Genomic DNA, 14,157 nt, shown 5'->3' on the forward strand with positions numbered 1-14,157 from the left:
CTATCATGAAGTCACTTCCTTGCAATACCAAAGCACTGACTGTCAAATTACCGCACCGTCCAACCAATTGGTTCAACACAGTCATCAGGTGTGCAAACACTTGTTTGCTCACAGTTTTTGCCCGTTGCTTGAACACTATAGACCCATGCTTAGACTAAAGTAACACAACTTGAAGCGCTTTTTACCATACCTCAAACACATGTACCCATACCTTAAACAAAAGCGCTGCTTTGCACACTAGTTGCAATTCTGCAACACACTTACTCCTTTATTCAACACACTTGGTCCTGCATACTACACTCTATTTCATACATAAGACACTTCGTTCAAAAATGAAATCTCAGGGTGCCATTTGGAAAACACATATATTCAAAATACAAAACACATCAGGTAATTGCAACCACTCAAATACACAACTGGACAATTGCCATGATTTTCTGTGTTTACAGTATAGTGTTTTTTCTATTTTCATTTTTTTGCTTTATCTGAATTCATGTTACTGCAATGTACAATATTGAGGAGGCCTATTTCCTTTTTTGGTTGTTTGAAAATGTGCCTCCTGAAAATATGTCTTCTGAATAAACAGTGAAAATCTAAGACTGCAGTGTTTTATATAAAGTAGACTAGTGTGTTCCCCCTGATCTGAATGTGTATGCATATGATGCAAGTATGTGTCATTTTGTCATCAGAGTTACATTTTGACAAAGGAATGTTAGGTTTTGATAGTAGAGTTTCAATTTGACACAGATGTGAATGGTATATTTCCCAATGTTGTGTCATGTTGACTTGTGTGTAGAGCTTTGTCAAAATAAGCGAAGTTTTGCAAAATGTGTTCAAGCAACGGTCAAAAACTGTAATTGCAAAGAATCATCATATCTCTAAATCTTTATATTCTTTTATAAATTCTGTGTTAAGTCCTCCTGTAAATGTGTTTTCTAATCCCTCAGTATCATTATGTGAAGGTCTCTCAAGGTTCTTTGTGATAAGATTACTACTTTGGGATCTCAGCTGCAACCTGAATTTTGTTCCTCTTCAGCAACATGGAATGATTTTGATCCAGTTTCTCTCCAGTCTCTCAAAAATTCATTGACCATTTGAAACCCTCTTTTGCTCTCATGATGTTCTCCCTTCACATATCTTACAGTTTTTTCCAACTGCTTACACACAAAATCTTTTCATGTCACATGCTTTTTGAAACCTCTCACTCAAAGTGCAAAACTACACACCAAATCTCCAAAACCATAAGCTATTTCTCAGCCTTTGACTCAGTGTTTATTGCATAATACACTTTTTTCAAAACACTACACACAATTCTCTACCTAAAACACAAAAATCTAACAGGAAGTGATTTGCTTTCCTTTTCCAAACACAACCAATCAAAATGCTACACGTAATCACCAGGTCACACACACACTCCTCACATGTGGAAACACTAATTGCTTAACTGATCACTATCCAATCACTGCTTTATAGTAGTATTGGCCTATAACTAGATCGAAGGTCAGATTACCTGTTTTGAACAATGGATGCCAACAATGGACAGAGAGCAAGAGGAGTAGGAGGAGTAGGAGGAAGAGGAGGAAGAGAAGGAAGAAGAAGAGGAGGAAGAGGAGGAAGAGAAGGAAGAAGAAGAGGAGGAAGAGGAGGAAGAGAAGGAAGAAGAAGAGGAGGAAGAGGGCAAGGGCAAAGAAGAGAAGAGAAGGAAGAAGAAGAGGAGGAAGAGGGCGAGGGCAAAGAAGAGAACGAAGGAGAGCAATCTCTGATGAGATTAGGGCAACACTTGTTGATCATGTGATCAACCACGGTTTGACCATGAGAGAGGCTGGAATTAGAGTCCAGCCCAACTTGAGTCGATTTACAGTGGCGTCAATCATTCGAACTTTCAGAAATGAGAACAGGTGTGGAACTATCTAATGACTATTTTTGCTATAAAGTAGTGTACAGTAAAAATACCTATGACTACATAGTATTGCATAAACATTTGGAATTCTAAACCATCCATTTACTGCACTGCATTGAATGAATGAGGTTTGTTATCATGCTGTACTACAGTTTGTGTTGTAAGTTGTTTGAAGTTCCTATGCTGAACACATACTGTGTTTCAATTCTGTACAGAGTGGAAAGGCAAAGATATCATGGAGGACGAAGACGCTTGTTTACAGATGTTTATGGTTTTGTTGAATTCTACTGTATAAAACAGTAATCTTTGGCCTAATAAATATTTTCTGTTGGTACATTGCAATTGTGTTTACAGTGTACTTGTTACCACTCTCAGCGGATTACTTTCACTGTTGAACATTGTATTGAAATATAGATATAAACCCATGAAAGACCAAAGAGCTTTAAATTAAGAACAACAGTGTTTACATGGTATATCGAAACTATTCAGTATTATGAAAGAAGTGTTTGCCATTTGATGCAAATGCTTCATTCTGACATGTGTTTATGGTATTTTGAATGCAGTGTTACATTTTGAAGGAGATGTGAGGCATTTTGCATTTTGTGTGTTCATTTTTGGGAATTGTGTTTAGAGTTTTGAGAAAAGGTGACATAGTTTTGAAAACGTGTGTAAGCCATAAGAAAAAACTGTAAAACAAATTTACGACTCGGTTGGACTTAATTTGGTGACGTTTTTGAATAAATGTCTAATTTCAGTGACTATACCTGATTGCCTAAAGAAGCTACTGTGACTCTTCTTACAGTTTTTCTCAATTGTTTACACACAAATTCTGGTACTTCAGACACAATGACCACAACATGTAACTCATTCACCAACCCCCTGAACCAATTCTGCTAAACTACAAGCACAGTTCCTGCTTTACACTCAAATTGCAGTTCTATAAAACACTTTTTTCAAAACACTACACACAATTCTCTGCTTTTGGCACAATTTTCATGCAGAAAATATCTTGTTTTCACAAGGAACACACTGCCATTCAAATATGCACACTGACTCATCACAAGGGCAAACACCCGTCACACAGTTTTACAATTAGCAATCAGAGCTTTAGCATAAAAAGGCAACAGGTGAGCTCTTCTGTTTTGGAGCAATGGATGCCAACATTGGAAACAGAGGCAGAGCCAGAGGAGTGAGAGTTAGAGGAGGAGGACGGGGAGGACGAGGACGGGGAGGACGAGGAGGACGAGGAAGGCCAAGGACTGTAATCTCTGATGAGATCCGAGCCACTTTGGTTGATCATGTGGTCAACCATGGTCTAACAATGAGGGAGGCTGGGCAAAGAGTACAGCCACATTTGAGCAGGTTCACTGTAGCATCCATCATCCGGACTTTCCGAAATGAGAATAGGTAAGAAATCTACTCTCACTAGAAAATTGCAGTACTGCAAATCAATACAGTACTCAATGAGTACTGTTCTGTAGGACTGTAAAAATTCTGCAAATTATGTTTTAAGTATTTAGGAAATGTATACCTACATTGTATTTACAGTATTTTACTATTTGTTTGGCAGAACTGAAAGATTACCAACACAAGGTGGTCGGGAACGTGTTCTGTCTCCTGAACAGGAAACTGAAATCATAAACATGGTCCTAGAAAACAACGCCATAACATTGCGGCAAATACAAAGAAAAATAATAGAAAACAATGACATGTTTCAAAATATTGATAGGGTAAGCTTATCAACACTTGACCGTGCCTTGCGCAGAAATCATCTCAGGATGAAGCAGGTCTACAGAGTGCCATTTGAACGCAATTCAGAGAGAGTCAAAGAATTGCGATATAACTATGTGCAAGTGAGTCCCACAATTGATGCATACTCTCAACACTGTATACAGTAAATTATACATATTTCAATATTGTAATCATAATGATTGTGCTTCACAATATTGACCACTCCGTGTCTATTTCTGAAATTGTCATGTGTGTTTCAGAGAGTCCTTGAGCTAGAGGTGGCTGCAGTGGAGCACCAGTTCATCTTCATTGATGAGGTTGGGTTCAACCTCACAAAAAGACGAAAGAGGGGAAGGAATATCATCGGCCAGCGTGCCATTGTTGAAGTCCCTGGCCAGCGCGGAGGGAACATCACAATGTGTGCAGCGATTACCCACCACGGCGTCATCCATCACCATGCTACCCTTGGCCCCTACAACACCGCCCATCTGATCACATTCCTTGACACCCTACACAACACACTCATTCCACCAGATCAGGTAGATGGCCCAGAGCAGCTCAGGTACGTTGTTATTTGGGACAACGTAAGTTTCCACAGGGCTGCTCTGGTTCGTAACTGGTTCACTGCCCACCCACGCTTTTTAGTTGCTTATCTCCCTCCATATTCTCCATTCCTCAATCCTATTGAGGAATTTTTTTCTGCCTGGAGATGGAAAGTGTATGACCGAAATCCACAAACGCGTATACCTCTTCTCCAAGCAATGGAGGACGCATGTGGAGATATAGCAGCTGATGCTTTCCATGGCTGGAATCGCCATGCTAGGCGATATTTCCCCCGCTGCTTGGCCAGGGAAAACATTGCTTGTGATGTGGATGAGGTGCTGTGGCCAGACCGCAACAGAAGAGAGGATGCAGCATAGTTTTTTTTGTTTGTTTTTTACTGTAACTGTATACAGTAAATTCTTCTGTTGTTTTGTATGTAGTGTATGTGCAACTTTGTGTTGGTTGGGAATGGGATGTACACTGTGTACATTGTTTTTGCGAGAAAAATAAAATAAAATTTACAGTAAAAAACAATATTCTCAAATATTTTACAACACACTCATGTTTGTACTCTGTGTAGTAAGTGTAACACTGAACCAAAAAAGGCCTAATTCAATTAAGTATTTTACATTCATCATAGTGTTTTACATTGAGCACATCAGTGTTCAGCTGGTTCTTATTAATGTCTATACAAATGATGGTTTGTGTGTGTCATTTGAAAACAAAATCCCATTTTGAGAAGAAATAAGATTGTTTTGAATGTAAAGTTTCATTTTGCTGGAGAACTGAGGGGTTTTGCCCATTGTGTGTGTTTTTTTGGATTTGTGTGTAGAGTTCTGAGAATATGAGGCATGCTTTCAGAAAATGTGTGTAAACAATTGAGAAAAACTGTAAGAATCTTCTTTTACAGTTTTTCTCAATTGTTTACACACAAATTCTGGTACTTCAGACACAATGACCACAACATGTAACTCATTCACCAACCCCCTGAACCAATTCTGCTAAACTACAAGCACAGTTCCTGCTTTACACTCAAATTGCAGTTCTATAAAACACTTTTTTCAAAACACTACACACAATTCTCTGCTTTTGGCACAATTTTCATGCAGAAAATATCTTGTTTTCACAAGGAACACACTGCCATTCAAATATGCACACTGACTCATCACAAGGGCAAACACCCGTCACACAGTTTTACAATTAGCAATCAGAGCTTTAGCATAAAAAGGCAACAGGTGAGCTCTTCTGTTTTGGAGCAATGGATGCCAACATTGGAAACAGAGGCAGAGCCAGAGGAGTGAGAGTTAGAGGAGGAGGACGGGGAGGACGAGGACGGGGAGGACGAGGAGGACGAGGAAGGCCAAGGACTGTAATCTCTGATGAGATCCGAGCCACTTTGGTTGATCATGTGGTCAACCATGGTCTAACAATGAGGGAGGCTGGGCAAAGAGTACAGCCACATTTGAGCAGGTTCACTGTAGCATCCATCATCCGGACTTTCCGAAATGAGAATAGGTAAGAAATCTACTCTCACTAGAAAATTGCAGTACTGCAAATCAATACAGTACTCAATGAGTACTGTTCTGTAGGACTGTAAAAATTCTGCAAATTATGTTTTAAGTATTTAGGAAATGTATACCTACATTGTATTTACAGTATTTTACTATTTGTTTGGCAGAACTGAAAGATTACCAACACAAGGTGGTCGGGAACGTGTTCTGTCTCCTGAACAGGAAACTGAAATCATAAACATGGTCCTAGAAAACAACGCCATAACATTACGGCAAATACAAAGAAAAATAATAGAAAACAATGACATGTTTCAAAATATTGATAGGGTAAGCTTATCAACACTTGACCGTGCCTTGCGCAGAAATCATCTCAGGATGAAGCAGGTCTACAGAGTGCCATTTGAACGCAATTCAGAGAGAGTCAAAGAATTGCGATATAACTATGTGCAAGTGAGTCCCACAATTGATGCATACTCTCAACACTGTATACAGTAAATTATACATATTTCAATATTGTAATCATAATGATTGTGCTTCACAATTTTGACCACTCCGTGTCTATTTCTGAAATTGTCATGTGTGTTTCAGAGAGTCCTTGAGCTAGAGGTGGCTGCAGTGGAGCACCAGTTCATCTTCATTGATGAGGTTGGGTTCAACCTCACAAAAAGACGAAAGAGGGGAAGGAATATCATCGGCCAGCGTGCCATTGTTGAAGTCCCTGGCCAGCGCGGAGGGAACATCACAATGTGTGCAGCGATTACCCACCACGGCGTCATCCATCACCATGCTACCCTTGGCCCCTACAACACCGCCCATCTGATCACATTCCTTGACACCCTACACAACACACTCATTCCACCAGATCAGGTAGATGGCCCAGAGCAGCTCAGGTACGTTGTTATTTGGGACAACGTAAGTTTCCACAGGGCTGCTCTGGTTCGTAACTGGTTCACTGCCCACCCACGCTTTTTAGTTGCTTATCTCCCTCCATATTCTCCATTCCTCAATCCTATTGAGGAATTTTTTTCTGCCTGGAGATGGAAAGTGTATGACCGAAATCCACAAACGCGTATACCTCTTCTCCAAGCAATGGAGGACGCATGTGGAGATATAGCAGCTGATGCTTTCCATGGCTGGAATCGCCATGCTAGGCGATATTTCCCCCGCTGCTTGGCCAGGGAAAACATTGCTTGTGATGTGGATGAGGTGCTGTGGCCAGACCGCAACAGAAGAGAGGATGCAGCATAGTTTTTTTTGTTTGTTTTTTACTGTAACTGTATACAGTAAATTCTTCTGTTGTTTTGTATGTAGTGTATGTGCAACTTTGTGTTGGTTGGGAATGGGATGTACACTGTGTACATTGTTTTTGCGAGAAAAATAAAATAAAATTTACAGTAAAAAACAATATTCTCAAATATTTTACAACACACTCATGTTTGTACTCTGTGTAGTAAGTGTAACACTGAACCAAAAAAGGCCTAATTCAATTAAGTATTTTACATTCATCATAGTGTTTTACATTGAGCACATCAGTGTTCAGCTGGTTCTTATTAATGTCTATACAAATGATGGTTTGTGTGTGTCATTTGAAAACAAAATCCCATTTTGAGAAGAAATAAGATTGTTTTGAATGTAAAGTTTCATTTTGCTGGAGAACTGAGGGGTTTTGCCCATTGTGTGTGTTTTTTTGGATTTGTGTGTAGAGTTCTGAGAATATGAGGCATGCTTTCAGAAAATGTGTGTAAACAATTGAGAAAAACTGTAATACTAGAGATTTTAGTCATTTTCAATCCATCACAAATCTTCCGTTTATTACAAAAGCATTGGAAAATAGCTGTGCTTCTTCAGCTGCAGTCTTTCCTTAGTAAAAATCATATTTTTGAAACCTTCCGGTCTGGTTTTAAGTCGCTGCATAACACAGATTCTGCTCTATTACGGGTCCTTAATTATCTTTTATTGGCGTCTGACTCTGGTGACTCTGTTATCCTAATTTTGTTTAAACTTAACCTCGGCTTTTGATACAGTTGATCATAAAATGATTTTATCTCAACCAGAATACTCTGTGGGCATCCAGGGAACTGTTCTTAGCTGGTTAGGGTTAGTTGCTCCAATTCTTTTTTCTTTCTTTTTTTTCAGAAAAAGATGATCCCCAAATTGATCTGCCTTTGAAACAAGATAAATGTGCTCCTCTGGAATCTCTTTTTGCATGCCTAGATTAAGTGAAAGCATGGTTTTCTCATAACTTTCTATTTCTAAATGAATCAAAGACTGAGGTTATAGTGTTTGGCCCCAGAGATAATTCAGGGAGTTGATTTGGACTATCTTGCTCCTCTTACTTCTTCTTATATTAAGAACCTAGGTGTTTTCTGGGATCGGAGTCTTAAATTTGATGAACAAATAAATGCGGTTATAAGTTCCTGTTTTTCTTTCAGCTACACCTTCTTTCTAAAATTAAGTCTTTTCTCCCTGGGGACACTTTAGAGATTGCTATCCATGCACTTATTACAACGCGCTTGGATTACTGCAACTCTCTCTATCTCGGCATTTCTAAATCTTCCATTGCTCGTCTCCAATTAGATCAAAATGCTGCTGCCAAATTTCTCAAAAGACTACGTAAATTTGATCATGTTACTCCAATTCTGAAATCGTTACATTGGTTACCAGTGCATTTTAGAATTGAGTTCAAAATTCTTCTCTATGTTTTTAAATCTATAAACAATCTGGCACCGAGCTACCCATCTGACCAACGTTATCCTTACAATCCCATTCGAAGTCTAAGGTCTGGTGATCAAAGAATCCTCTCATTCCCCAGATCACGGTTAAGGCATAGTGGGGATAGAGCCTCCAGCCTATATCAGATCGGCACAGTCTTTAACTGTTTTTAAATCATCACTTAAAACTTATTTCTTTTCTTTGGCTTTTAATTCATTGTGAACTTATGATATGAATCTGTGGGTTGTCTTGTGTTTTATGTCTCTGTTTGTGCAGCACTTTGGTCAGCTGTGCTTGCTGTTTTTAAATGTGCTATAAAAATAAAACAATCTTGAAACTTCATTTAGTTTTTGTCACCATTTCAGGATTTTTAAACTAAACTGCACCTTTCCTGAATATGAACATTCACTAAAATCCTACGATGAGAAATGAGTGATAAGTTCTGACCCCTTCTTTTAAAAAGAAATCAATCAATAATAAATCACCATCAGCAGAGACAAAGACAGAAGCCGTCACAACCTAAGAGTCATCTGAACTGATCCAGCGAGTTACGGAAATCTCAAATTATATTTCAAAATATAGCAGTCGAAAGATGCATTTTAAATGTGAAAAATAATAAGTGTGTAAAGATAACTTTAAATGTGTAAAAATAAGTTTTGTGGCAGATGTCACAGGTTTGCAAGTGGCAAGTGACAGGTGGCAAGTAAATGTTTTAAATTATACAAGAAATTTAAACGACACTGTCAGCCCTAAGTACTCACAGACACGTTTACATACAAACATCATATAAATAAATGCGTTTACCTCACAGAAAGTCTGCTGTGATGAAAGAAACACAAAAGCCCAGCGTGTGTGTATTTAAACTAACCCACGGTTATTACTGTAAGAGCTCCACTGAGGAAACATTTCAACATCCTTTTATTTCCATGTAACATATATATATATATATATATATATATATAGGAAAGGAATCCTCAGCGATTATCTCACATCACCTGCACTGCCACATCACACTACATTACCCATAACCCTCTGCTGGACTCATTTCATCCTGTGTTCTACTAGCCTTGTCTGTTTAAAGCCGGTTTTCAAATTCATTCTTGGCTTGGCCTTGTTCATGTTAGTGTTGCTTTTGTTTTGTCACCTTCCCTTACAGAAAGAAAATATATTTCCTAATATATGAATTAAAAATATATTAAATGACATAAAGGTTTATTAGAAAATATAATGAATAGTAGGCTGTATTGTGTTAATATTTTACAATATCATGAATAATACATAATGAATTTCTACTTTTCATATATTGAAAAATATATTTACCTACATGTCACAATATGTGTCATTTTATATTCAGTAATACACATTTTCACATACTAGAAACCCTTCTAAACTTCAAAGTAATACAACATTAAACACTCACAGATCTCCCCCTGTATGCCCATTCAGCAAGAAGATATGAAATAACACCGACATTTAAACATGTTCACTGTCCTTCACCAGTCTGAAGCAAAGCATGCTGGGAACTAGAAATCTGCTTTAACTCATTCGGTGAATGTGTTCATATATGTGTGTAATATACAATCATGGTTGTCAATCATACTGTCAATGTATATATTGCTGTATGTTGAAATATATTAGCACTAGTTTCCAATATATATAAAGAATGTAATTTGTAATATATTGTAGTATATTCCAATATATGTTTGTTCTGTAAGTGTTGTTCTATGATTTGGAGTGTGTCTCTGTGTCTGCTCGTGGGTCTGACTGTGGATCACCCTTTAAAGAGGGCTACCGTCCTCCAGACTACATCTCTAAACCTGTTTCAAACCACTTCTCAAGCAAGCCCTGATGAGCTGCCGCATCTGTGTCTGATGATGTCAGAGGTCTCACTCACCGTTCTGTACACATCATCACTGCTGTCCTCAAACTTCTGCTGGATCCTCTCCTCTAGAAAGTAAATGCGGAGTTTGAGGCTGAAGTTTTCCTTCTTCAGGTCGTTGAGGTGCTGTGAGAGAGTACGGTAAGTGTTAGACATCTCCAGCACACATGGCCTCAAGCTCGGCTACAACATGGGACTATTAGAAAACTTCAGACAAACATAAAGAACATCTAAAAACAAAAGTTCTTCTGTCATGACTGCTGATATTGAGCGCCGGGCCCGGAGCCGCAAAGCTCAGTCCACTCAGAGTCCATCATTAACTTTATCATAGAGCGCCTGAGAGTCGAGCTGTTTTTACCCGGACCAGATATCCCAGGAATCTCTGACAGCCAACCACATCACAGACTCCAGCTGTATGTAAGATGATCGCCCACCATTGGACATTCTGACAGCAACAAAGTTCTCTCTCTCCCTCTCTCTCTCAATTTCAATTTCAAAGTACGTTATTGGCATGATTGCGTGTTCTAACACAAATGCCAAAGCATTGAACATAAAACAAAAGACGGACAATAAGTACAAACATTAGAGTCAAATTAAACTAAGGTGCTGAGTAAGGCATAAATATATGCTCTCTCTCTATCTCTCTCTCTCTCTCTCTCTGACTGTTGCATGCTGGGAGTTGGTGAGAGTGGTGGTGGTGGTGAGAGCTGCTGTGTGAGTGGTGAGAACTTAGGTTTTTTTTCCCTTCTACTTATTTTTTTTCTTTTCTTTCCAGAAAATACATGGTTTAGAAAACAAATAGTAAATAAATTGGTAATTTTGTGGCAGGATGGCGTCTCTTGATGAGACGCCATCATTATCACTCCGCAATGGTTTCATGTGTGTTCCTGAGAATAATGCTACAGTGGAGGATGTGTTAATTGCAGTTGGCGATCAGATTGGTCATGAGAACATTGTATCTGCGTCACGAATGAATCAGGCTGTTTTTTTTTTTTGAAGGAACAAAATTTAGTCAATCGTTTGATAGTTAATGGTCTTACTATTAAAGATGCTTTTGTGCAACTCTCTCCAATGTATACATCGACAACGAAGGTAACAATTTCAAACATCCCGCCTTTCGTATCCAATGACGTTTTGCAACGTGAGTTAGCGCGTTTTGGAAAAGTTGTTAGTCCCTTTAAAACTGTTGCGCTTGGATGTAAACATCCGGCTCTGAAACACGTTGCGTCTTTTAGGAGGTACGTTTACATGGTGCTGGAATCGCCCGAAAATACACTGGATATTAATTTTCGTGTGAAACACGAGGGAAGATTATATATGGTGTATGCAACTACTGGCAGCATAAGATGTTTCGAGTGTGGAGACATCGGACACAAACGTCTTATGTGTCCACATAAGAAAACAGGAGCAGAAAATGCGGCAGTATCAGAGGACGAGGGCGTTGATGCGGCCCGAGATGAGGTTGTTCCACTTGTTGAGGTGAGTGATGTTCATTCAGATGCTGTGTTACCGGTTGTTGACACTGGAAATGAGGATGTTGTAGCTTTTGTAGCCCCGGGGATTAGCATAACTGATCTAGTTTCTGATGTTAATAAAGAAGTAGCTAGTACCAGTGGTATTGAAACGGGGGAGAGTGCAAGTGATGGAATTGAATCGTTTTCAAGTGTCTTGAATAATGAGGAAATGGAGGAGGATCAGTCTGATGATACTGAGTCACAAGTTTCTATGTGTGAAAATGATGGTAGTTCACAAGGAAGTGTATTTAATGTTTCTCAGACAGTATTTTCGGGAGGTTTCTATAAAGATTCGTTGTATAGTCTGGAAGAAATTAAAGATTTTTTGGATGAAACGTACGGTAAACAAATCAACATAAATGATTTCTTCACTAATGTAGACAAGTTTGTTCACTCTGTTATTTTTTATCAGAAGACTGTTGGAGTTGCTGAACTTTGTGAGAAGAAGCGTTTTCGTTTGAAAAAGCTTCTTACCACTATCAGAAAAAGTAAAGCAATGAGTAAGAGAAAGAGTAAATCAAAAAATGTGTAAACCATGTATTACACGGTGTCTTTTCTTTGCTTTTCTATCATGCTTTGTTCTTTACTTCCCATCTTAATCTTGTCTATGGAAGCTTTGAGGATAGGCTCTTTAAATATTAATGGTGGGAGGCATAGCGTAAAGCGTGCTACAGTCTATGAAATAATTGAGCAAAAAAAGCTTGATATAGTCTTTCTCCAAGAAACTCATAGTGACTTGATGAATGAAGTTGAATGGAATTTGTGGTGGAAAGGACATAAAATACTCAGTCATGGTACAAATTTAAGTAGAGGTGTGGGCATCTTTTTTTCTTCAAAAATAAGGGCGGATATTATAAGTATAGAGGAACCAGTGAAGGGTCGATTGTTGGTGGTTAAAGCTAAAGTTCAAGAAATGCTTGTTTTCTTTATAAATATTTATGCACCAACTGTGGGACAGGAGCGCATACATTTTTTAAATATACTTAGTGAAAGTCTTAGAAAGTGTTTTAGTGAAGGATGTGTTGTTATTGGTGGAGACTGGAATTGCACTATCAATTTTACAATAGATCGTAATACTGAGGAACCTCATATACAGTCCTCAAGTGCTTTGTCAAAACTCATTAAAGATTTCCAGCTCTTGGATATGTGGAGAATTAAACACCCTAACGATAGACAGTATACATGGATTAAGGTTTTTAATAATCGAGTTAGTGCTGCCCGACCAGATCGATTCTATGTGTCAAAATCTATTAACAATAGAGTAATTGAGTGTTGCATTTGTCCTGTGGGTTTTTCTGATCATCATTAAATTATTATGACAATTAACATGTCAAATACAAGGACAAAGTCTGTTTATTGGCATTTTAATGTAAAATTGCTGCAGGATGCTGCGTTTTGTGAAAAATTTGTTTTATTTTGGGATGACTGGAAGAAGGAAAAGAGTTCTTTTGAAAACTTGAAACAGTGGTGGGATGTAGGCAAGACTCAAATAAAACATTTCTGTCAGCAGTATACAGCCAACTGTAGTAGTAGAATAAAGAATGTGATTGAAACACTTGAAATGCAAATTCATTTAATGGAATTGCAGTTGGTTGATGCACACAATTCGATATTGTACAATGATTTGCAAACAAAAAAGAGAGAGCTTGTTCTAGTCTTAAATGAGAAAGTTAAAGGAGCCTTGATAAGGTCCCGTTTCATGTCTTTAGCCGAAATGGATGCCCCAACTTCTTTCTTCTTTAATCTGGAATATAAGGCGGCTCAAGAAAAACAAATGCCATGTCTTAAACTCCCTGATGGGAGGATAACGTCAAAGACTGTAGAAATGAGAACCCATGCTGTGGATTTCAATTCAAGCCTTTATGCAGCAGAAAACTGTGAAAATAGTGACTGTATGACACAGCTTCTTCAGGGTCTTCCTCAGCTGGACTCTGGCTCTAAAACTGTCTTGGAGGCTGGTATAACTTTTGAGGAAGTTACTGCTGCTGTGGGACAACTTAATTCAGGACGATCCCCTGGAATAGATGGGCTGCCAGCAGACTTTTATAAAAGTTTTTGGAACAGCATTGGACACGATTATTTTGATGTTTTATGTGAATCAATAAGAGAAGGTGTTTTACCAATTTCCTGTCAATATGCGGTCTTATCATTGTTACCCAAAAAGGGTGATTTAGCCCTTTTAAAGAACTGGCGTCCTGTTGCCCTTCTTACAACAGAATATAAAATACTCTCAAAATGTCTGGCAAATAGATTAAAACATTTTTTGGGTTTGATTATAAACAAGGATCAGTCATATTGCATTCCAAAACGGTCCATTATGGATAATTTGTTTTTAGTGCGAGACATTGTGGATATTTGTAATGATTT

General features: G+C 38.3%; 3 protein-coding genes across 3 annotated transcripts in view; 2 read left to right on the forward strand and 1 right to left on the reverse strand.

Moving 5' to 3' along the window:
* Positions 1-14,157, reverse strand: part of wu:fj49a02 (myomegalin) — an 89,151-nt gene that overhangs the window by 60,063 nt on the left and 14,931 nt on the right. Inside the window, exon 4 of the mRNA XM_056743138.1 lies at positions 10,292-10,402. Coding sequence (XP_056599116.1) covers positions 10,292-10,402 — 111 coding nt within the window. The remainder of the gene's footprint in view (positions 1-10,291; positions 10,403-14,157) is intronic.
* On the forward strand, positions 3,643-4,997 carry LOC130417553 (uncharacterized). The gene is made up of 2 exons (XM_056743175.1): positions 3,643-3,753; positions 3,892-4,997. Exons 1-2 carry the CDS (start codon positions 3,679-3,681, stop codon positions 4,549-4,551), a joined length of 735 nt encoding a protein of 244 aa, XP_056599153.1. The 5' UTR covers positions 3,643-3,678; the 3' UTR covers positions 4,552-4,997.
* On the forward strand, positions 5,136-7,379 carry LOC130417548 (uncharacterized). Its single transcript, XM_056743169.1, has 2 exons — positions 5,136-6,135; positions 6,274-7,379. Exons 1-2 carry the CDS (start codon positions 5,806-5,808, stop codon positions 6,931-6,933), a joined length of 990 nt encoding a protein of 329 aa, XP_056599147.1. The 5' UTR covers positions 5,136-5,805; the 3' UTR covers positions 6,934-7,379.

This window comes from Triplophysa dalaica, chromosome 3, assembly GCF_015846415.1.
Source record: "Triplophysa dalaica isolate WHDGS20190420 chromosome 3, ASM1584641v1, whole genome shotgun sequence".
Classification (NCBI taxonomy): domain Eukaryota; kingdom Metazoa; phylum Chordata; class Actinopteri; order Cypriniformes; family Nemacheilidae; genus Triplophysa; species Triplophysa dalaica.